This window comes from Macrosteles quadrilineatus, unplaced genomic scaffold (genome assembly GCF_028750875.1).
Source record: "Macrosteles quadrilineatus isolate MER2022 unplaced genomic scaffold, UCM_ALF_1.0 Scaffold_2__2_contigs__length_208266976, whole genome shotgun sequence".
Classification (NCBI taxonomy): Eukaryota; Metazoa; Arthropoda; class Insecta; order Hemiptera; family Cicadellidae; genus Macrosteles; species Macrosteles quadrilineatus.
In genome coordinates, this window is record NW_026542595.1 from 180,825,747 (window position 1) to 180,851,075 (window position 25,329).

The 25,329-nt window shown below is 36.5% G+C and overlaps 1 protein-coding gene across 6 annotated transcripts in view; it reads left to right on the forward strand.

Moving 5' to 3' along the window:
• The window catches only part of LOC128987531 (interference hedgehog-like), a 115,262-nt gene that overhangs the window by 70,769 nt on the left and 19,164 nt on the right, over positions 1 to 25,329 (forward strand). For all 6 annotated transcript variants that reach the window (XM_054408420.1, XM_054408424.1, XM_054408422.1 and 3 more), the window contains one exon: positions 23,693 to 23,790. In XM_054408420.1, coding sequence (XP_054264395.1) covers positions 23,718 to 23,790 — 73 coding nt within the window. In that variant the 5' untranslated portion in view covers positions 23,693 to 23,717. The remainder of the gene's footprint in view (positions 1 to 23,692; positions 23,791 to 25,329) is intronic.

The following is a 25,329-nucleotide window of genomic DNA, read 5'->3' on the forward strand; positions in this document are numbered from 1 at the left end:
ATTATTTACACATTACTGTTTACAATTAACATGTTCTTCTTCTCACTTTTAATTTTTGCTTCGCAACGGGAAAAATCGGTTTCATAAAAATTGAAATAGATTCATAATAAATAATCTATCCTCAAGTTTAAGATTAAATAAACCTACCACATAGTTGTTTTATTTTTTTTTGGATCAGCTGTCTGAAATTGCGAAATAGGCATTTGACAGTTCTGGTTGTTTACTTTTAAATGTCAAAGCAAATGTAAATATTGTGAATTTTCTCATGCTTCCATGGAGACCAATTAATATTTAATTTCTGACAACAGCTGGAGTTTCAAAACTATGTTTGTTTCCCATGTTAATCTTATGGAGAAATACGAAACTTTAAAGGGCCCCAGGGCCTCACTCTCTAATTATTTATCTAAAAAGAAAGTTTCCTGCACAACTTCACGTTATGCTCTTTTCAATGAAACTAAAAACGTGTCAATCGGTTCAGTAGTTTCAGAGGAGTAATTGTCACAAAAATCCTGCTTGCGTATTAAATAAGTATAGATAATTTATCAATTTCTGTGAAATTTTAGTCTAATTTTACTTGACTTAAATTTCATGGTTATATCAACTATTTAGCCATCACAGAGAAAAGATTTTTAAGCTTTGAGAGAAACCAAAGTAAAACAGCATACCGTATTGCATACAAAGATGTACAAAAATGTATCCAACATTGCAACATTAATCAGATTATTTTACACCCAAAGCTCTCGGTTTTATTTAAAGACATTTTAATAGGAAATAATAGTAAGAAAATTTTAAAGAGAGGTTGCATTGTATTTTTTATGTGCTTATTATTTGTTTCCCAAAATAGCTAAAACCCTAAAACCCTGTGATGTACTAACAATTTTGTAGGCCTATATTTTGATTTATGGGCGTTGGACTGAACAGCTTATCATAAAAACATTACTTTTAATCCATTTCGTTATTCTGAATTTGTTATTCAAAGAAATAAAAAAATTAGATGTTGATTAGAGCTGTTATTTAAATGTGAAACATGTAAAAGTTTAATTAATGGAACTAAAAGTTTAGTGAGTGGTGCGGATTTGAACCAGGGACCCACCACATGAGATGCGAAAACTCCACCTCTGAGCTACGCCCTGCAATAGCGCTATGGACACAATTGCGCTAGTGCAATAGGGCTGCTAGGTTTTACTATACTTGAAAACCTACTTCTCCATTGCTTGTAACGGCGTTGCAATTATTTGTTACATCAATAAACGTTTAGGCTTATTATTCATGGTTTGTAGACTCAAAATTAGAATATCACAGAATGGTTATTAATCCAAATATTCTTATGCATTCGAATATTTGAAAACATAGGTTAGGGTACTTGAAAACGTTCCTAATAAAATGTCCTTAGACGATTTAATTACATTCAAATTTTGAGCCTTCTTTTCTTTACTCATAGCAAGCTTAATTTTATATGTCAGAATAAAACAAAAACTATACAAATCACAGCGAATGCGGCAGACACAGATCAACTTCCACCCAACTGTTGAGCGCCGCAACTACTAGTAGGCCTACAACCGGCTACTACAATCACCGTGTTGATTGCAGCGACGCGACGCCGCACCGCGCCGGCGCGTCGGCGGGCTCATTGATGAACATAAATAATAGCGGTTTGATAAATAATGTGTGATTGTTTTACTTATGTGTCTATATATTTATTAATTAAAAGAAAACACTGCGTTTCTACAACTATTTACTTTTTGTATCAAATGAAAACAAAATTAAAACCCTTTATGAATGGTTTGAAAACCCGTGATTGAGGTTAGAAATTTGTTTTGAGAATTTACCTTGTAAAGTTGGTCACGTGACTAGTAGTTTTGGTCACGTGACTAGTAAAATACACTAGTATTTACTAGCGGTATAAAAACGTTTATGAAACACAAATTAGTAGGACAGGTAAATACGGGACTAGTATTTACTAGACTAGTAATTACTAGACTATTATCTTTATGAAACAGGGCCCAGGTGTTTAAAAATGATAATTAAGAAATTAAAAGCTTCCTTTTCAATTTTTATTTTCAGTTTGTACACTAAATCTCAGTAGCACGGGCGATTTTGTAGGTTACTAGTTTTAATGAAATTATCGCCTACCACTTTATTAATATAGCGGCATTCTTTGTGTAGGTACTGAGCTCAATATAAACGCAGTTGAAGTAAAATGGGTTGGATCATCAGTGTGTCTTTGTTACTTTATCATCTGCATCAGCATTTCCAAACCATAAACCGAAAAATTGCCAGGATCATTGGATGAGGAGCAATTTTCAAGAGACAACAAATATTATTTTCAGCACAACTGCAAAAATAAATACTGCAAACCTATACAGATTTTATAACAGACCGCAGAGCTGAAATCAAAACGAAACCACAAAAAAAATTTAACCGCGAGTAAAATTCGGAAATACTAATCACGTCTAATGATGTCAACTGTATAATCACCCTGGTATGAAATTTGCCGAATGCCTCCTTTCAACGATAAACCTAATGGGGAACAATCTGAGATGTTTTATGGATATGAAAAACTGACTATTGGAGTGCGGCCCGTAAAGTCGTAACGACCGCCCTTATATAGAACGGGAGATATATGATAAGCTGTATATGGTGATTGGGAGGGTCGTAATATTTTATTGGAAGCGTGTTATTAAAGTGTATGAAATGTTCTGTCTGGTAAATTGGTGATAAATATTTCAATTTGGTTTACTAATTAATGTTTGTAGTCTGCTCGTTTGGCACATTTTTTGTTGGGTGCATGACCATATACACCATCCATTGTCTTTATGCTGTTGCATACAGTACCTTTTTATTTTTTGCTATTGTCATGAAAAATAATACGTAGTCTAGTCCGTCATATGAATTATACAAAATACAACTCTTTTGGTTCAATAAAAATATCCATAAATTGTCGACTATACATTAACAAATTACAATTTAGGAATTTACCAAATAAAATTTGAAAAATATCGTCCTACAATTAATATTAGACTGGATTAATATTGGACTGGTTTATTGAATGCCAATCTAATGAAAGTGTATCCAATTGGAAAATTAGAAGTATTGCAGATATTTTAGAACATGATTTTATGGAGCAAACTATTAATGAAAACCCCTAAACACTATAAAACAGCAAAGTTATAACAGACTTTGAACAACCATAACCCATCCAGTTTATAGTTAGTTATTTAGTTAAATTTAGTGTAATATTATTTATTTGTAGTTTGTAAGTTTATTTCATGATACTGTGTCACTCTGATCATTCCTGGGACAGTAAAAAAACGGGCATTCTGGCATTTCTTACCTATAAATATAGTAATAATATGGCATCCAACGTGACCGACTCCACGCCATCTGTTCGTACTCTATGGTCAGTAGTGTCAATTGGTAATGACCAGACCTTGTGGTTATCCATGTGGTTGAACCATTAAACCATTCGTTTATGGTTGACCTTTTACGCCCAACCGTCTGACACCTACGTCGTGTTGCGACTTATGTTCTGTCTCTTTGTCTTCGGTTTATTAAAGATGCACCGAGAACATAAGGTAGGATTCCTTGGTAAGTCGTAGAGGGCGGGCATTAATTGTGCCAACTGACCTGTCAGGTAGTCACCAAACATAAAAGAAAGATCCAAATTAGAAGGGAAAATAGGTTTACTAAGAGTCTTGTCAGCACCCATTGGGATCCTTATTGGAGTTTTATAATCAATAAATGGATTGTGAATATCGTATATCAACATTGGTAGAAACGCTCAGCTTTTATTTTATATCCAAATTGAGTATTGAATAATGCAACCAGGCAGAAAAGTACACTAGGTGGAGACTGCAACGGTGCGTTTGACTGTGTGCGTCTTCGACTTACTGTATTTAGTTTGATGAGAAAATATTATTAATTTAAGTAATGTTACATTTTCTGTACTACGCTGAAGCAACTTTAAAGGTATTCAATAACTCAATTAAGTCAATCGTATGAAAAAAATACAATTATCTTACACATATAATTCTATGATTGAACGCATATAATGTAAGTTTTTATAATATTTAGGATCAGTTAAATTTTCAGTAAAAACTTAAGACGCACAATTGTAAACACGCACACATATTTATTATTTTACCATAGTTTTCTATATTATTGATGAATTATATGATAATTACATTGATACAAGGACACAATGCTACTTGTCTTAACCTGAAAATGCGGGAAGAATGAGTTGGCATGTACCTCGGAGTAAGATAATTTAATATGATAAACTTTAAGCTTATTAAACTACAACATTTCATCACTATGTTCAGTTTGTATTATATACATGTCATATTATATATCTATACAACCTTTGCAGAAGAGTACGTCCTTAGGAGCGTGGTTGAGTCATTGCCAGCCTCAGTCTAGACTCTGACCTTGGCAACATTATGTATTGGCTGCTGTAAGTGCTGTAATACATGCTGAACCACCGTACAGAGTTGTATAACAGAGCTGGAGACCATGTGGTTCCATTGGTACATAACATATGGATGTATTGACGGCTTTTACAGAAATATGTTTCGTTACAGTAGTTTGGTTTGCGATCCAAAATATCGCTTGCGATTTTAATTATATATATATTATTTACTTTTACTACAATATATTTCAGATTATTAAGAAAAGGGCTCGTTCTCGTAGACTTCACATAATGTAAATACAATCGATTTAAATGTGTGTTTAGTGTTTTTGACGTATGAGTGCGGTAACGCCTAAAGGTTTTATTTCGGAAAATTATTGAACCCCCAAATAGTAGTGTACTTCATAGGTGTAGATGACGTTGAAGCGCAGTACAGGAATTATAATTGTAACTGAATTGGAAAAAACTCCTAGTTTTTCCTAGTGCAAACATTTTAAGTATGATAAACTATGGGTCAATAACAGCAAAAGTCTTTTGGTTTTAAAAACAGAATTATAAGAGTTAATAAGGTTTAACCCTCCTTTTGCATCTTTTGTTTTCCCCATAACTGTTAATTAACCGACCACAAAACACCTCCACGTATGTCAATAAATTGTGTCAAATATTTCATCGTCCAGTTTTTGGGTCTAAATATAAGCCAGACGTTATAGTCCAATTACATTTAAGTAGCCTGTCTTGTTTTCGAGCCCACACGTACATCGAATTAGAGGCTTTTAAAACACATAATTAACCATTGACATGGGTTTGCACTCTAAAGCTGCCCCCTCCCTTTGGTTTGGGCCTGGCTGTTGGCAGTCGTATATCATAGGTTATCGTATTGTTGACACTAAAGTAGACCTATAAAAACTGATGAAGGGTTTCATTTCTAACAGCCCACATTTTGTTTGTTCATATAGGCTGTTTATATTCAGTGGGCTACTGGAAAAATATAATTGCCTGATTGTTTGCTTGACTTTCCACGACGTTTTTGATGACTTTGGGGCAGTTTGACAATTAGCTGTCTATTAATACTAATATTATTTAACAAAAGGTAGAAGTTAAATATTACTAAGATCATTGGCGTTCCCTTGCAGAAAAGGTTAAACACAATAGTGGATTTAAATACTCATAAAAGTGAAATTTAGTTCACATGAATTTGATTTTATATCCAAATGGGTTGCTGAAAGTTAGCCAAAACTTTGGACAGCATTTCTTGCCAATTCCACGGCGCGCTCATCTCCGATTGTAAACAGTCTACTGTACTAGGAGCTGTAATAAAAAAATAAATAACTGAAAAAACGGAGTAAAACATGTATTCTGCAAATAAATGTGTTAGCATTTTTTAATCGATATTTTATTCAATAAGCAAATTATTTCACTCTCAATTATAAATAGACCCATCACAGTAATTCGGGGTTGTGTACCTTAATCATAAGAACAAATTACTTTAAATATCTAAAAGGCTTTTTAAATTATGTGTTTCACACTTTTTTACAAAAATTATCTGTGGTACTCATTTACTGTATATTTTCATTGTATTCTTATTTTGGACAAATATACTCAACGATTATCATACACGCAAAGCCATCTGACACTTAAGTGTAGTCAAAAAACAAATTACAACACTATCACCAACAGGAAAACGTAAACTTCCTTTTGTGGTGGTTCTTGTCTAAAATCAACCAAGCATAGCAAAGTAAAGGATGTTGGTTCGAGAAAAAGGTGTGACTTCCTCAACATATCTTGACTAGAGTTTAAACTACAAACAAAACGATGACATTTTGCAATTACCTTGGACAGTCAGCCTTGAGAATTAGGAGGTGTTTTTGTTTTTAGTTTGTTTAGGCGTCTAATATAAAGAACCTAATGGATTTCTTGTTCATCTTCGTAGGCGTTTCTTCTGTAAGTAGCATTTGTGATAGATGTGTGATGTGTCAACTATCAACTTCTTTAAACTTCTGACTTAGTTAGCTAACTTTTTATTGTTCCCGACATTTCCCTAAGCTTTGGTAATACATTTAATTTCTGACTTTGGATTGGAAAATTAGCTGAAAAAAGCGGGCCGGAAATCCAAGAACGATTTAAAGGGCTCGTTTTAGTTTTCATTGTCTAAATCATCCAAGGAAAACATACATTTAAAATTGTATATCGAAAATTGCCGTTTGAACCGGATGAGAGGATGGTTGGCGCTTGCAGCCGTTAACAACAATGTTATCTGTAGCAGATCGGGGCGGGAATAGTTAATAATAACAGGTATTGGAACGGCCGCCATTGTCGGGTCACATTACGTTCTTATCGCCAGCTTCAATTACGGGCCAGATTTAATCCTCCATTTGTATTCATCACACGTCACAAGTGAGCGCGCCCGGCTGTGGATCTGGGAATTGGATCTGACATTGGTGGCCAACATGACGTTGCTTCTTATTACTTCGGACAATAGTGTAATCACTTCAGTTGCGTCTGACCAAAAAATCCCACCTCTTTAGTTGCTTCTGACCAAAAATTTCGCAATCTTCAGTTACTTCTGAACACAAATCCCACCTCTTTAAGTTGCTTATAGCCGAAAATGTCGTAATCTTCAGTTACTTCTGAACACAAATCCCACCTCTTTAAGTTGCTTATAACCGAAAATTTCATAATCTTAAGTTACTTCGGAACACAAATCCCACCTCTTTAGTTGCTTCTGACCAAAAATTTCATAATCTTAAGTTACTTCGGAACACAAATCCCACCTCTTTAGTTGCTTCTGACCAAAAATGTCGTAATCTTCAGTTACTTCCGAACACAAATCCCACCTCTAGTTGCTTCTGACCAAAAATGTCGTAATCTTCAGTTGTTTTAGAACAAAAATTCCTTTCTCCTCAGTTACTTAAGACCGAAAATGTTCCCTCTTCAGTTAATTCTGACATAGCCATCGTTTTCAGATACTTCCGAACAAAAGTTTCCTCTCCAGTTATTTCCGACAGCAAATTTTATTTCTTCAGATACTTCTAACCAAAATGTAATATATTTCGTAATTTCCGATAAACATGCCACCTCTTCCAGTTGCTTCTGACCAAAAAATCCTCTCAAACTCCGATAGTTAACCCTGCTGATTGCGCCATGGACGGTTATCTAACAAAATTAACCTTAAATACACCTTACTTCTAATGCTGAATATACCGCATTATGGGATGACTGGTTGAACTGTACCGCATGCGCATGCGCTGCGCAGCGGCCACGACAATGACAATGACTGCGCCTGCGCCGCAAGAGGCAAGGTCACGTGAGCCGGTCGTCCTGGAATGCACCAGATGCAAATGTTCGGTCGCAGGACACTGTCCGACCACATGCGCTACTTGAATACCGATGTGAGACTATAGAATTTGAATAGTAGTCTACAGTAAATATGTTTTCTTCAGCTATCCTAAACGTGGTTCTTTTTTACCTGACCCGCAAAGTAGCTAGTTCCTGCACTATTTTTACGTTATCACAGTAGTTTGGTTTGCCGCACTCCATATTTGCTACGTAACACTAATAGCTATGGGTGGTGTATGCCTAACCTAACATTTTTTTGTCATAGTCTATTTTTAGTGTTTAGTAATCTCTCTAAGGCAACTATCGTTCATTTCTTACTAAAAGCTGTATTAATTCACTACCGATCATTCTCCATACTTAGTCCTGTATCGATTTTGTCAACTCGTTATGGTATAGGGTATCAACCGCTAATCTCTATTCCGTTGGCAATTTGTCTTTTGACTTCTTTGTAAGACTACCTTATCTGTTTAAGTTCTGCCAAAAATTTGTTGAACGGAATGGCAATAGTACTTGCCTTGTGATTAGAAGGTAGCCGGTTCGATACTGAAAAAATACACTACAATGAGCATTGACAGAACAGCTACCATAAACCACAAAACACTATTAACGACGACAATTTGTTTAAGCTGTTTATCCGTCACTTAATTGTTAACTATTTCAAAGAAATACTTTCCTAAATGTGTTCATCAAGTGTACGAAGCTCAAACCACTCGCTGACAGTAATGCTAATTCCTTTTTTACACATACGATGGTATCTTTCCCACTGTAGGCGCCAACTTGGACGCCCTGTCACCTGAGTGGCGCCACGGCGCCTCGCGGCACAATTAAATTGTCAATCAGCTGATCGCAGATCTCTCCTGGACTCCCGCCAACCCGCGATGGCCGTCGCGGTCATCGTCTTGGCAAGCTGCAACTCACTTGATGCAGACCAACAGTATATCGAAGGCATAGTTTAACCAAATACATACGTGTTTATACGTAGGCGTGGTTTGGAACACTTCTGTGAATTTGTCTTTGGAATTAACGTTAAGTTAGTTTAAGTGTATGACGAGAGCTTAAAGCTTTAGAAACGGCCTACAAACCTTGGTTTAAATCGCAACTACTCACTCGTTTACTAATAAACAATAGTTCATTGTTTCATTGATTTATCAGCTGAATAATGTATCCCTCTTCATTAAATAGGATATCGAACCATAAACTGATTCGTCCCCAATGTATCTTATCTTCAACTCTAGTGCTGTATGTTTTTAATTTAGTCTGTTCGGACTTATACAGTTTCATTGTTCCAGAATTTCCTTGAGCACCCCTTCAGCCTTAGTGCCTCAAGATGATTAGCTGAAGAGGTTCTATGTGTTAATCTGCTAAAGCACTAGCTTCTCTTGAGGATTGCTACGTCCCACGTCATATTCTACGAGATGAGTTGTTGTTTGTCTCTCTCCTTAAAGAATTTGCAGTCTTCTACAAGTCCAATTTTCCGCATATTCTACATTGTGCAGATAAAAAGCCATGATATTATTCTTGCTAAGCTTAATCAAAGCACTATCTCTCCTGGCAATAGTTACCAAGTTGTTCCATGAACTAGATACATTTTGGAATGGTCAGTTACCTCCTTCCTCTTGATTTTCTCGACATCTCCTAGGTTTCTGTGAAGGTGGCCTATTCAAGCTTACCTGTATTTTCGGAGAAGATTTTTTCATAGTTTTAGACTCATATTTCGCAAATCAGGAGTTAAGCTACTCTTAAATAGTTCCTCAGTACATTACTAGTAAAGACACGTCGAACAGTAAACATCACGACAGCTGCTAACAGGCGCGCCATTGCAGTAATTGACATGCGCCGCGTTGACCGGACCGCAATGCGCATGCGCTGGGTCCGCGCAGTCGCATTAGCATAGCTGTGTACTGTAGTACCTACGGACCCCGCTATAAATGGCCTTGTTGGCTATCTACCACGCGCAATTAGTTAAGTGGGAATACGCGAGTTCGTACTTTTTTATGCCACTATAAGTTACCTACAGTTAAATTCTCAACTTAAAAAATTTAAAAGTTCGATTTGTCCTCCTTTTTAAAAGCTATGATGCGATTCTCACCTAATTTTAAGCCTATGTATTACGATTTACAGTATTTCCATAATCTCAAAAAATATCTTTGGCTCGTGGCGTTCATTTCTATACTTAAGTTCTTTATTGAATAGCATAATCTATATATATAATACGCTAAGCCGATTTTTGTAAACAGAACTCCTCCCACATTTTTGGACCGATTTTGATGATTAAAATGTCAAAACAATTGCCCTGATCTGTAGTTTTGCAAAGTGTGTTTCGTTTTTTGATATCTTTATTAGTTTGGGCAGGATCTTCCATCAAAGTTGGGTTTTCTTCCATAAGATTAACATGGGGGAATCTAAATGTTTAGTTGGAAACTTCGTCTCCACTAATTTGAGAGAACGGCTGGGCGTAGAAACTTGGTAAAGGTTTCCAAAGAAAGGTCTTGGTCTGTAGATGAGTTATCAAAAGATAAACGAAGTAAATTAGCTGAGGGCTCTGCCTCAGATCCCTCGACAGCTTTGTTTACATTTTGGCCATATAATACTTTTTAATGAAACAGCTGTTAATTTTTAAATTGTGTTTTAAACAACGCACATTTATTGGGAGTAACTGAGTTGTCCAGAAGAAGTATTTGCAATGTTATTTTCTGATTTTAAAATTGATTTTCTTCTGTATTATGTAATATTTTGCAATATAACGTTTCATTACGAAATCAGAGGAAATTCCTTTTATCACAGAACTCTACAATAATTTCTTATCGAACTATCTAATATCTGTTGTACGGGTTGTTGTCTGCCTTTTTCACCACTTTTGCCTATATTTGATCATATTATTCTACAGATCATCATAGGTTCATGAGATTATTGTCATACATGTTTTCAATCATTGGAAAAATAGTCGAATGTGTAATACAATACAAAATAATACAAGTGTAGAAGGGCACGTTGTCCATTTACGCCGTGTCCATATTATGTTAAATTAATAGTAGTTTACAGCAACTGGATAAAACTTTTTACAATATTTATGTAGAAATATGTCCACGATTTAGAAAGTCATTAAGCTATAAATCTGCAATTTACTACAGACTTTTCAGAGAGGTTGCTATAAAGTATTCATTCATCATAGTGAACACATAATATATATATGTATACAAATAAGAATTTGAACTCTTAGAGAGCCTTTTAATGTTATTAGAATAACGAAATGGGTTTTACATGTTTACTAGCGCTACTCAGCAACAAAAACCATTTAACTTTTCTCTAAAATATATATTCTTAAAGTGCACTGAGCAGCAGCCTAAAAAATACTATGTAACTTACCCATATAGTTACAAAATGCCTGAACTCGCATTGTAACATTTATAATTCGGCGTATATTTCTCCAGCAGATTATTTATCTGCAGAAGAAGTTTATTGTGCTCTTATCATGTCTAATAACATCCAAAGACAGAAACCTTGCCTAAAATGGTACCTATCTAGAGAAATTATTTGCAGTATCCTATATTACGGACCGCGGCCCACTGGGTTGTTAACATGATTGAAAATAACACATTTCGGCTTTAAAAAAGGCATAAAGAGTAAATACTATTTAAGCAGCTACTTAAAGTACATTCCACTTAACCTAACTTTCCGTAGATGAATTAGCGTAAGCCTTGAGAGTAACCGTCGATTTCGACGGGTTTCACCTAGTTATATATAATTTACTATTGGTATATTTAGTGATAACGGCATCAAGCCTTTCTGCATATTTGATTTATACAGTTCTACGCCCACACACAATGGTGTGTATTGCAAGACGAAGATTAGTGAATGATGAGTGTCGAAAGGATCAGATTATGTGTATGTAGCTTTGTTACTAAAACTAGCTTCCTAGTCGTAACGGTTTATCAAAAGCCCAACGATTGAGGACAGTTGGATCCAGTTTCGAACCTACATCATAAGCTACTGATATCTCAATATTGAAATGGCATAATTTTAATTAGTAGGTGATACACACTATGATAATGGCAATAGAGTAACCAATTGTCAATAGTTCTTTTAACTTCTTATGTCTTGAATTCTTCAAACTGTATTTCTATATTTGCTAGTTTTTGGCAGCCACAGTACTTTACCAGCGTGTCTGCCGATTTAAATTAGGCACAAAAGTCTAGCATTAAAGCCTATTCGTGCCCGGCTCCGTATCAAAGCCTTGATGACGGAAGTACGCTGGCGGATGTGATTGAAGCCTCACACGAAGCCTTATCACACAATGATCGCTGATACACCCTTGACTGCTGTGCCCAGGGTGGCCCGTCGCACGTGGCCCGGGGATGCCAAATCTTTGGATCAACCACTCAAATAATTCGCTAAGAAGATCGAGTTTCTCAACTTTGTGACATGTCTTCCTTGAATCTACTAAGTTTAGTCCAGGCATTTAAGAGATCTTCTGATCAAGTAGTGTAGTCCATTTTCGTTAGTGTCGTTTGCAATTGAGTGTGTAAATTTTTCACCTCTCACAAATAGAAATAAGACATTATAACCTCTAAGATAGAAAGGTCGTGCATTAAATGCGCCAAAGAGTTCCTTAATTGCAGCTCTTAAAGGGCCCCAAAAATGTCCTTTAGTTGCGCCAAGCCCAAGCCGTAGGAGTAAGTTGCCGGCAGAAGTAATGTTCTTGTTTACGTGTCATCCTAACCTAACCTAACTTAATCTAACCTCACTTAACCTAACCTAACTTAACCTAACCTAACCTAAACTAACCTACTCAATTTCAATTATACTGGCAAAGAGGACCGCCACTTGTCGCAGTTAATGAACGTATCGGGTGGCTCCCTGGAGCTGGAGTAGTTGGCGCAATTCAGGAATACCCGACTACCTGACTCAGGTCAGTTGGCGTAATTCAAGAATACCCGACTACCTGACTCAGGTCAATTGGCGCAATTAATGTCCGCCCGATATACACACACCCATATGTCCACAGATTTTATGCTAAATCTATTCAGACTGACGGTATGTTACTAACGGCAGGTAAGGAGATTGCCTGTTTAAAGTCACAAACAGATATACAGTTTTGCATTCTAGGTATCCGGCGTCAAATCAGTCAATGTGAACAGAACTATTGTACGCACAACATATCTCGTTTTTTGCATAAGGACACTTTAATCTGTGATTATACTTAGGGCGGGTTTCAAAGTGTAAATAGTCAAGTGTAGGTTGTCGCGCTGTGTTAAAAAATAGTGTCTCAAATTTCAAAATAATGTTTTAAATACAATCCGTAAACTATGGAGCCGTTTTCGTCTCAATCTTGTTTTGAATCAAATTGACTGAATTTTTTAAATGACAATGGAACGCCTAGTCCCATTCACAGACAAATATGACTTGGAGTGTTTCACTCAGACGATACAAACAAATATGGAACCTTCATACCAAAATACATTTTATATCTTTCCAAACACACTATTTTCGTACCCATACGCGCAGAGACGGTTTGCGCAGACATAAATGTTTACATTGATGCACAACGCTACGCAACGTGAATAGAACTATAATTAGAGTTAATTGTGCTATGAAACAATCTAATTAGCGTAATGTAACCCTTATGGTTTTATTGTCATTCAATTAGTTATTCACTACAGACAGCAATGAATGTAATTAGACGTAATATGTCTTGTTATGATTGTTGAAAAATCTGAAGTGTTAATGATGCAATGACTAATTGTCTTGTTAATCAAAACTATCTCCTAAGGGATCAAAATTAGCTACAAAACGTGTACAGTTTATTATTAAATGATAAGCAAAAGATTGCTCATTTACTGTCCAGTCTAAATTCACCAGAGTAAATAAATAAATACTTTATTGTCTTGACAATATTTAAATTGTATCAACAGTACAATTAGGTTTAGTATTAAATGAAACTCTTTACATTTTTATGCCTTTTCATTGAGGTCTTCAATAGAGGAGATTGGATTTTCAGTAAGGATTTGTTTTAATTTTATTTTTCATTCTTTTAATTTTAAGTTTTGAATATTAGTTGGTAGTTTGTTAAATAAGTTTCTTCCGTTTTAGTAAATATGTTTTTCAAAAACTTTGTTTGGTGAAAAATAGAAGAAAATATTTGTAATTATCTCAAATCATAATTCTTCTCTCATAATTCATCATTTTTCCAGAATTTCTCAAAATTGTTATTTAAAAATAGTAACGTTTCATAAATATAAATTGAGTAAAAGGTCATAAATTGGTAATTTTAAATAATTTTTACAGGATTGGCGTAGTTTTAATTTGAAAATAATTCTTGATGCAGACTTTTGTAATTTAAATATTTGTATAGAGACTGGATTGAATAAAATAAATCTAATATAAAAGTAGTGCCGTTCCGGGACTTTTGGGTACTCCATTTTATTTTATGAAAGAAATTATACAGGCAAACCATTAAACAGTGTGTCCTCTTGTGAGTTAATCACGAATGGTAATACGGTAATGAGCTACAATTATTGTTCAGTAAATTATTAGTGGCTCAATTAACCTCTTTGGAATTTTTAAACTTCTGTAAAATGGCTGTTCAGATTAGCTAAGTCCTGATGAGCTTATCTACTCCATGTAAAATAGCATGTATACTTCCCTATTTATTAATTCAGTACATAACAAAATAATTTCAAGCCTTGTCCTCGACCTAATTTTTAGCAACGCTTTATCATAGGTTCTTTTATTTTAACAAAGTTCACTAGAGGAAACATATTTTATCTGTAGTCAATAATTTGTGAAAGGAATTTCATAAGACACGGTTCTGTCAAAGTTGTCAATGTGGAATGTCCAAGTTGTCAGGGTCAATACTTCACACCGATACACACGATGTGTTTGGCAGCGCGTTGGCATTCAGCGCGAGTCAACAGAAATAGACATCGCACATGGAGAACGCGTTGTATTGATCTGATTAGTTTACCCACTTCCCGGGTGACAACAGTCTTTTAGGTGTAATTATAATTACACACATACAAAAATTACATGCATCATAAACACCTCAACCCTCGCTGAGAGCATAAGCACTACAAGCTTTACTAGCTCAAGCATTTTAAATTTCACCAGAACTAAATCACACTTTTGACTACTGTAGTATCACATGAATTATGCACAGCAATGCATCACCATGCATACATAAATCATGAACAAATATTACAACAATGACTAAAGTTAACATTCTTTCGGTCTAGTTTTGCATTATTATGATTTAACCGATTCAACCCAATTATAAGATCATACAAACCCCGACACTAGATGAAATTGATATGTAGGATTGGTTTAAAAATTAAGTAGTTTCGGTAAACCCTTTACAAAACATCATCAATTGAAATACAACAATCTATAGTGTAACTGTGTACACTTTTTAATGTACGTATTTTCTAATGCAAATCTCCACGAATGTTATGTCCACTGCAGTTGTGTGGTTTGAACAAAATAGTCTTCTTGTCGTGGAATCTGACCAAGTAAACAGATCAACTTCTTATAGACGCTGACATCCGCACTGTGTACGGTTACAAGTAAACTCAGAGAGATGTTATTCATATTCTCATGATAAACCCGTTACTGTATGTTACGTTTAATCAACGTTCTTAGCACCTGAAATACCACCTTGGGAACTTATTCAGGCTATAGTAATAATCTGAAAGATCATATTGAAAAATCATTTACCGTCTTTGTGTGTTTGAGCGTCTGAATGATCAACGCAATCACGTAACCTTAGCTCTTGAGTATATGAATTATCATATGAAATATCATATCCAATTACGTTTCTGTTTGCTTTAGCACCTAAAATATTACATTTTGATACTGAAGCCAAAAGTGTCACATTTTGTATGGTAGCTGTGAGTGTCAGTGGTTTGACCATGTTATTTCCCTCGGTCCATTACAGCGCCGCGCCGCCAACACAATATCTGATATATTGAAGCCAAAAGTGTCACATTTTGTATGGTAGCTGTGAGTGTCAGTGGTTTGACCATGTTATTTCCCTCGGTCCATTACATCGCCGCGCCGCCAACACAATATCTGATATATTGAAGCCAAAAGTGTCACATTTTGTATGGTAGCTGTGAGTGTCAGTGGTTTGACCATGTTATTTCCCTCGGTCCATTACAGCGCCGCGCCGCCAACACAATGTCTGATATATTGAAGCCAAAAGTGTCACATTTTGTATGGTAGCTGTGAGTGTCAGTGGTTTGACCATGTTATTTCCCTCGGTCCATTACAGCGCCGCGCCGCCAACACAATGTCTGATATATTGAAGCCAAAAGTGTCACATTTTGTATGGTAGCTGTGAGTGTCAGTGGTTTGACCATGTTATTTCCCTCGGTCCATTACAGCGCCGCGCCGCCAACACAATGTCTGATATATTGAAGCCAAAAGTGTCACATTTTGTATGGTAGCTGTGAGTGTCAGTGGTTTGACCATGTTATTTCCCTCGGTCCATTACAGCGCCGCGCCGCCAACACAATATCTGATATATTGAAGCCAAAAGTGTCACATTTTCTATGGTAGCTGTGAGTGTCAGTGGTTTGACCATGTTATTTCCCTCGGTCCATTACATCGCCGCGCCGCCAACACAATATCTGATATATTGAAGCCAAAAGTGTCACATTTTGTATGGTAGCTGTGAGTGTCAGTGGTTTGACCATGTTATTTCTCTCGGTCCATTAAAGCGCCGCGCCGCCAACACAATATCTGATATATTGAAGCCAAAAGTGTCACATTTTGTATGGTAGCTGTGAGTGTCAGTGGTTTGACCATGTTATTTCCCTCGGTCCATTACAGCGCCGCGCCGCCAACACAATGTCTGATATATTGAAGCCAAAAGTGTCACATTTTCTATGGTAGCTGTGAGTGTCAGTGGTTTGACCATGTTATTTCCCTCGGTCCATTACAGCGCCGCGCCGCCAACACAATGTCTGATATATTGAAGCCAAAAGTGTCACATTTTCTATGGTAGCTGTGAGTGTCAGTGGTTTGACCATGTTATTTCCCTCGGTCCATTACAGCGCCGCGCCGCCAACACAATGTCTGATATATTGAAGCCAAAAGTGTCACATTTTCTATGGTAGCTGTGAGTGTCAGTGGTTTGACCATGTTATTTCCCTCGGTCCATTACAGCGCCGCGCCGCCAACACAATGTCTGATATATTGAAGCCAAAAGTGTCACATTTTGTATGCTAGCTGTGAGTGTCAGTGGTTTGACCATGTTATTTCCCTCGGTCCATTACAGCGCCGCGCCGCCAACACAATATCTGATATATTGAAGCCAAAAGTGTCACATTTTGTATGGTAGCTGTGAGTGTCAGTGGTTTGACCATGTTATTTCCCTCGGTCCATTACAGCGCCGCGCCGCCAACACAATATCTGATACTGAGTCTAATTGATCTCCTGGCTATCTACGTTCTGCCCACCAATTAAACTGCGGCCCCGGGTCACACGCTGTCCTGGTGTGCCTTTGTTGTGAGCCTCACAACGTACCTATGTATAGATTATACAGTCGTATACGTCTTCGTTGCATGCCTTAGTCAATAGTCGTATATTCTACTTGTTCATATTGTTTTTGATAGAACTATATCTTGCTCTCTTTGACAATGTGTTGCTCGTCATTGTCGTCGTTGTCTGCTGTAGTAATGAAACCGTCGTACATTTAAAAACACATATTAACCTACAGCTGCTTCTTGAGTGCTTAAACCGTCAGACTTGACGCAACATCGTCGATTACTTTTAGAATGAGGTATCAACCTATCCATCTTACTATGTGGCAACTTATCTTTTGACTTATTCTCTTATAAGCTGTATAAGCTGACCTATAAGCTGTTTAATAGCATCTGGTGATAAGAGGGCCACACGTTAAACTTTGAATAAATTCCGTAGCTTTTTGATAGCTCTAAACTGAGCCGAGCTGTAATTTGGTCGTTGAGGATCCTGGCTCAAGAAACATTAAAAGACAGCTGATCTTCGTCAGTAACAAAGACACGTACTCCAATCTGCACTCACCCTGCAGTCATCAGCTTAAATTTGCATAATGAGTTAGTTGCCATCCAAATAAAATTATTAAGTATTTACGTCATGTTGGGCAAGTCGTTTTAAGTTGTGTTTGGTCAAGTTTGGTCTTCCAATTATTTTCCACTGGGCGTACCATGCAATTCGGCGTACTGATATCTTAATTTCTACCCTAATTTTTGAAGTTTGGGTAAACTATAAAAATCATGATTTAGAAGTATCGATAAATGATTGTGTGGAAAGTACGGAGCGCAGAAAAGTTAATCTTCCATCGCTTGCGAGATTTAAACCTCGCTCGCATCATTAAGAGCTTTGATAGGACGGTGCTAAACTACTGAAAATTTATCGCATTCCAAGAAAAGCTGTCAACGTAACGAAACCAGTCCGAATACCAGACACATCGTTTGGCCATAATACCTGCCGTAAATAGCGGCAGAGGTGCAGCGATGCAGCGAGTAGGTGCGACACGTGGGCACCGAACCTCCGAACTCGCCGAGGTTGCGATAGATAGGTCTAAGGTATTATCTGGCATTCCGATCACCTACACTGAAAAATCTACACGTTTACTGTGGTTGTAAATTTTCAAAAGTTGTAGGTCCATGATCTATAAAATCTGACAAATTGATATTGAGAAATTACTTTTTGGAACTTCAACATAATAATCGTAAAAACGTTGTACGGTATTAGTTTTTTAAGATTATTCTGTTAACACAATAAAAGTTGCCGCGATTCAATGAGTGTGTCAAAGGAAGCTCCTCATGGGCATAGAGTGAGGTAATGGCAGTTTAGAAGTCATCCTGTAAATAGACCGTTTACACATACGGTTTTGGATTTTATAATCTGAGGTGTAAGGAACCCCCATTATGTGTTGGAAGTTGACTTTGAAAACATCGGTCAATTGAACAAATTTTTAAAAGAACTAATTTACAACTAACTATACTGTCGATTTAAAATTTCTGTAAAATAATTACGAGTTAGTTGAAAATTGATTTATTTAAAGTTAATTTGGACCTGTAAGGTTAAATGCTTTTATAAATTTGTACACCTTTATGATCGAAAGATCGTTTTAATCTTCGCAGAAACGTTCTTTCAAGTTAAAGTTGAGTTGGTAAAAATTAAACTCAAAGTAGAAATAATTTGCTATTAGGCTGAATAAACCAAAATTTACACACTTTAGTTGTCAATATTCAAATGTCTTGTACATTGCGTTGTCGATGACTTTCCAAACCTCTATACAACATTCAAATAACGTTTGTAAAACGAATATTTATAAACATATGTAATACAATCTGGCGTAATTTTAATGCCGACACTATCGAATGGAATCGTAATATGAAAGTGGGAACATAAATAGCTGAGCGGCGAGTGTACAGCCTTGAGGAACACCCAATGTAATTGATCTGATGGACTGGTGGGTCAGACACAGCCAACGCAAACCTACGTAGCCAATTAAACACGTACACTCCGCACTGTACACACATGTACGTACATAAACAACACACGTACACGATACATTCACACGACCATGTGTTGAATTATTGTTTGGGTTACTGGAAGCGAGGTTGAGGTTGATTTCGTGGAAATTACTTCATGTAAATCGTCTGTAGACTTTGTTTGGCATTTGGAATTGTTTTAATTGGGTTAACGTGTTGGATATTACTCTTAAAATATAAAATGATAAAAGTTGTGTACTTCTCGATCCCTATACCTATGTAGGCTACTTGATAAACTATCTTAAGTTGAAACTATCATAAGTCATTAAGTAAAATAGGTATAAAACCATATAAGAAGCCTAAATTATTTTTCATAGGATACTAAAATATTTCTTTGCTTTCCATAACTTGAAATATTTGTTGTCCCTTTTGTTTGGGGAAATAAGTAAATTTGGTAGACTAAGGCATTGTTGAATGCCACGAGAATGTTAACATGCAGTTTAGTTATAATGGTTGAGTCGACCGTTTTTTGTGTGCATATTTTGTGTTTTCTTCGCTCACAAATCTCGAATGTCTATTTAACTTTATTTTCGTGATAAAATAGATGAATCGCTGAAAATATAAAATGTTCAGAAAGGTTTATACTCCGTTCAGACAGCCGTGGCACCTGACGGATTAGGACACCCCATGGAAACCCTTGGGGCTTCCTAATCCCTCAGGTGCCACGGCTGTCTGAACGCACTATAGTACCTACCAGACCAAACTTATTAACTTTAACATAAGTTAGGCCTACAGGGTAAACTGTGTTGATCGCAACTTATTGTCTACATCCCTAGGAGACCCGAAAGTTGCACTTTTTCCACAAAAGCTGCGGGTTAAACTATGTGAACAATGTAAATCGTAAGTTGTCCGCTGTCGAGCCCAGAACACTCCCACCTATCCACATAAGTTACGAGGTAATGCGCAATTAACGTATTTATGGGATCTGTCAGGCGCGCGCCGGGATTCTTACACGCCATTTGTATGGAAATACTCCTCCTTACAAGTCCGGCCGAGCCCTAATTAATAGCTGGGATTTATTGACGTGACAGTGGGAAATGGAATTTAAATATTCTGTATGGGGTTACGCGGATTGCTTTTGGTCACCGGTGTTTATTGTAAGCTGAAAATTTGGACCGTCATGAGAAAATCATATTAGGTTATTTATGTATAGGGAGGTATTGGTATCCAATACCTTGTTAATTCCCATACCAAAATTTACCTTGACGCTCGTCGTCATCTGTAAGTGTTTATATTGTTTGTATATACCGTACATTGTATTTTCGGGCCAAAATGTCGTATTGATATACAGTATATTTATTATTTAGGGGTAGTATGTATGTTTTCTAACTGCGAAAGTATGTTTTACCGTTGAAGTCCATTTAAAACCTTATATCAAAAGTAATACTTAAGACCCTCACGAAGAACAACTGCCAGTCCGCCAGTGTTTTATTTTTTAGAACACTTTTTCAGTTTGATTGCTCATTATACATTTCACACCTTTTAAGTGGCAATGTACTGCAAATTCAACTATTTAAACATTGAAAATTCTAACATGTAGCTTGGTCATAGACATATGGATATTGGACGGTAACGAAATACTTTCTATCAACTATTTAGTCGGATGCACTCGAAATCATAGGTACGAAAGTAGACAAAAATTAAATTGTTTCACAACAACACAGAATTGTGACGTTTAAGCATTAACCATTACAGATTGGTGTACGAATCCTTAAGTTTACCGAAAGTGTAAAAAACTTCAAGAATCAAGAGTCCTGAAACGCTTGCACTGATGAAAATATTGGCTAATGTTAGGGTTGTGTGTTGCTACAATACATCGTCAGAACAATTTTTTGTAACTAATGATTTTAAAACAATTTTTCTTGATATTTAATTTACTACCGAAATAAACGTGTCAGTGACATTGTGTTTGGAAATCCATTACCGCAGCGACAGTTAATCATCGTATAGCCGTATAACAACTAATGGTTGCCGTCAGTTCAGAAGCTCCTCTGACTAACGCTCTGGTCCACAGTTATTGATTGTCTAATTACCAGCCAAGAATGAAAACAAACCATTATCCTATGAGATAAGAGAGGTGAACTACGACCACGGCTGAGGAAAGAATCTGGTTGTTTACGACCCAGAAAAACCTAGGTTACTTGGCGCGATAGTCCGGATGTCCAAAGTTAGTGGACATTGTGGGCGGTTAGAGTAAATCTTTTCCAGATGTTATTGATTGATTTTTTAAAGATTTACGGTTATTGACATGCTAATGGGAGAAAGTATGTGTCAGATTGCTGATACAGTTTTTTTTAAATTGATTTCACCGATTAAAAACCTTCTAAAACGAGATAATTCAACTTTGAAATCATTATTTCTTTACGTCATTCTTTTTGTAATGAATTGGAGATAAAGCATATTTTATTATTTAAAAATATATAATCCCTCTGGTTATCGTACTGAATCCCCAACACGTTTTGTAGTAATCTAAAATCTAGTGTTATCAATAATTAGGGGAATTTAAGACATGACCTCATCGACGAATTTCTCCTTGATGACGTTTCCAATGGCTCTGTATGAAGTCAATATCCAACAGTCGCCATTCAACTCTTATTGATTACTTATCTAAGTAATTTAAATACTATGCTAATGATACAGAAGCGTTACCATGCGAAGTCACAACTTGGATTGTACAACTCTAACTTTTAGTCCCTTTTTTCAGCTACAAGTAAATTATTTTTTCCCTTTTTGCCATACTGCAACAGCTGTTTTCAATGCATGAGTTGTGGGACGAAAGCATTTCTTTTTATTATTTATAGGGTATACAAATAATCAGATATTAAATAATAAAAAAAATTATTTGGGTACATTCCTTAGAGGTTTATGAAACCATCAAACCAAATAGGGTCAACCAGTGAAGCATACAAGGTATTATTTACCACGTTTCGTCATACCTTAGAAGTACAGTACTCGAGTTTAAATCCCTTGGAAGCTTGGTTGACGGTAGTCACCCCCACCCCGCATGTAGTGGCAGTGGCCGGTTTCCACCCCCGGTATGTTAATGACACACCTGTGTCGGGCCGGCTTATCTCACGTTACGGCGTTGTTTCTCGCCGCTCTTTTGTCACCCGAGGAAAAGAAACCCGAAAGTGTCATTTGGAGGATCCTACCGATTACCGAAAAAAGTGTGAAGTGAAGATCACTGCTATCGGGTGACCTAATGTGATGTGGAGGTTGAATTTGATGAGATTCACGCCTACTAAACCTAATTTTTATTAGATTAGATTAAATTTCTACCAACACACAAGGGTGTGTATTTTAAGGTGAAAAGTGGCCGATTAGTGTTGAATGAATGAGATGGCATTGTTGTTACTGACTGAGATAAAGTGGTTCTTAACCCAGGCCCATGATCCAGGACAGCTGAGTCGAGTTTCGAACCATCAAAAATCTTCTGGCTTTTAAAAGGCTTGAACTGGCAATCCTCTGATTGTAGCGAGCACTACATCCACCTATCGTTTAGCTGTACAAGGACCATTAAAAAATAAAAAATAAACTTTACATACGGTAAGGAATTGTTTTTATCCAAGGATACTAGGCACAAGCCCGTAATTGTTTTTGACACAAAACTTCAAGCTAGACCTATTGGTTGCGGCATTATTACTTAGATACAATCCATTGGTGATTTGACAGGATTTGAACCCGGGACCTCAGGGACCTAAGTCCCACGCTCTAACCCTCACTTCCCACTTATAAGGAATATAGGCCTAACTTGAGCTTTTTCAAACAAATGTCCATTTTTCCATACTGTGGACGGTCTACAATGAAGGAAATCTTTAATGAGAGCATGAGTGACGTAGTAATTGTACATTAATTAAAGGTTAATTTTAGCCAAAAGGTGGTGGGTTTAAAATTACTAATCCAAGTAAACTTAATCAGATAGTATACTGATAACATTTTCTACCTTAAGTACATGTTATGCACAATCAGAATTGTAATACATTTCCATACTATTTGTACTTTCTTTACAAATTGATCACTTCCACCTCATGGCTGTGGTACCAGCATAGAGATCTGTGATATGAATGAATGTCATGAATGGAGCAGAGTGCCACCCATGTGGAAGTAGAGGGTGGGGGTTGTGGTGAGGGGTGAGTGTTAAAACAATGGACAGCATCATGTTACAGAGGGACATACCTACATAAAGCAGACGTTGAGGCTTCATGGGCAAAAGCAGGGTGACAGTCGAGAGTGGCTGTTTAAACTCTTAATTTGTGCTCTTGCGATTGAGATTTTCCTAGGAAAAGTGTATGTATAACTTTTTTTATGGCGTTTGGACTCAAATTTATAGTGAAATTAGAGCAACACATGTTCGCTCGCTTACACACAGTTATAACATATTGATCAGTAATTGATTTTTTGGTTTCAGGAATGCTTTCAAGAAGTGAAGGACCATGTATGCCTCTAGATACACTGGTGTCTACATAGCAGTGTACATGTCCCAGCTTGCAATACTGGTGCATGCAGGTAAATCAAGTTTTAAGTTCTTTTATCAAACTATGTTGTGTTGTTTTCCATTAACTGCATGAGGAAGTTACTTCTTTTTAAACTTATCTACCCTGTGCATAGAATGCATTGGTTGATTTGGAGTGAGCGGACCTTGTTGCAGTGTGCATCAGCCACAAACCTTATGAAAACTCAAAAGTGAATATAATCAACAACATAATCAACAAGGTTCTGAAAGAATTCTAAGTCTTATTACTCTAGCACTTAAATGAGCAGTTATCCAATTAATATAACTTAGGCTAAATGCTATTTTTTTGCCCTAAAATAGTGTTAACTGTTTTAGTCAGAATAGTGTACGTTTTTCATGAGCATTCTGTACTAGTTGAAAAAACCTTTAATGTGAACAAACTCATTAAAGAATTCTTCTTAGTTCTTTGACAAAAATGGACTAAATTAACACTTGACAAACTACCTACTGCTAATAATTTAAATTTTAGATTTCATTATACTAACAGCACGAATGTGAAATTGTGGTATAATAGTTATTTTATTTCTTAATAGTTATGTTGGCAGGCTATTGATCTTACAGTTCAAATTTTCACATTGGTGGCGAAGAAAAATAAATCAGTTTCACTCCTATTTTAATCCTTCATTATGATCGTACAAAATATATATAGTACTGGTTTGAAATTCGAGAGAAAAATCACTTGTGTCCAAAGAGAAATGAGTTAATGATAGTGTATAAGAGTGAGAATTAATTATTGTAGTCAGGTTTCTCTTGACAGGTCATAATTGCAGGACAAAGGTGTGCTCTAGTTCTTTGTCTCTGTGTCAATGCATACCACAGTGATAACTGTAATTTGGCCACAATGGGTTCCTCTGACCCTGGTTTTGATAGGCTGTGTAATTATATGGTGCAGTGTGTACTCAGCAATGTCCCATCGTTCCTGGTTTATTTTTAAGTTTATAGTGCGTACTCTGGAATGCTCCATCGTTCTTGGTCTGTTTGCGAGTTACAGTATGTCCTCTGCTAAGTTCCATCGTTTCGATCTTTAAGTTTATATTGTGTCCTCTGCTACGTCCTATAATTCCTGGTCTGTTTGTAAGTTTACAGTGTGTTCTCTGCTAAGTCCCATTGTTCCTGGTCTGTAAGTTCACAGTGTGTCTCCGCAATGCTCCATCGTTCCTGTTCTGTAAGTTTATATTGTGTCCTCTAAGTCCCATTGGCCCTGATCTGTAAGTTTACACTGTGTCCTCTGCTAAGTTCCATCGTTCTTGGTCTGTAAGTTTACATTGTGTCCTCTGCTAAGTCCCAGCGTTCCTGATCTGTTAGTTTACAGTGTGTCTTCTGCTAAGTCCCATTGTTCCTGATCTGTAAGTTTATATTGTGTCCTCTGCTAAGTCCCATCGTTCCTGATCTGCAAGTTTACATTATATCCTCTGCTAAGTCCCATCTATCCTGGTTTGTTTTTAAGTTTATAGTGTGTACTCTACAATTATTTATAGTTTTTGGTTTGTCTGTAAGTATACATCGCATATCCAGTAATTCTCTATTGTTCC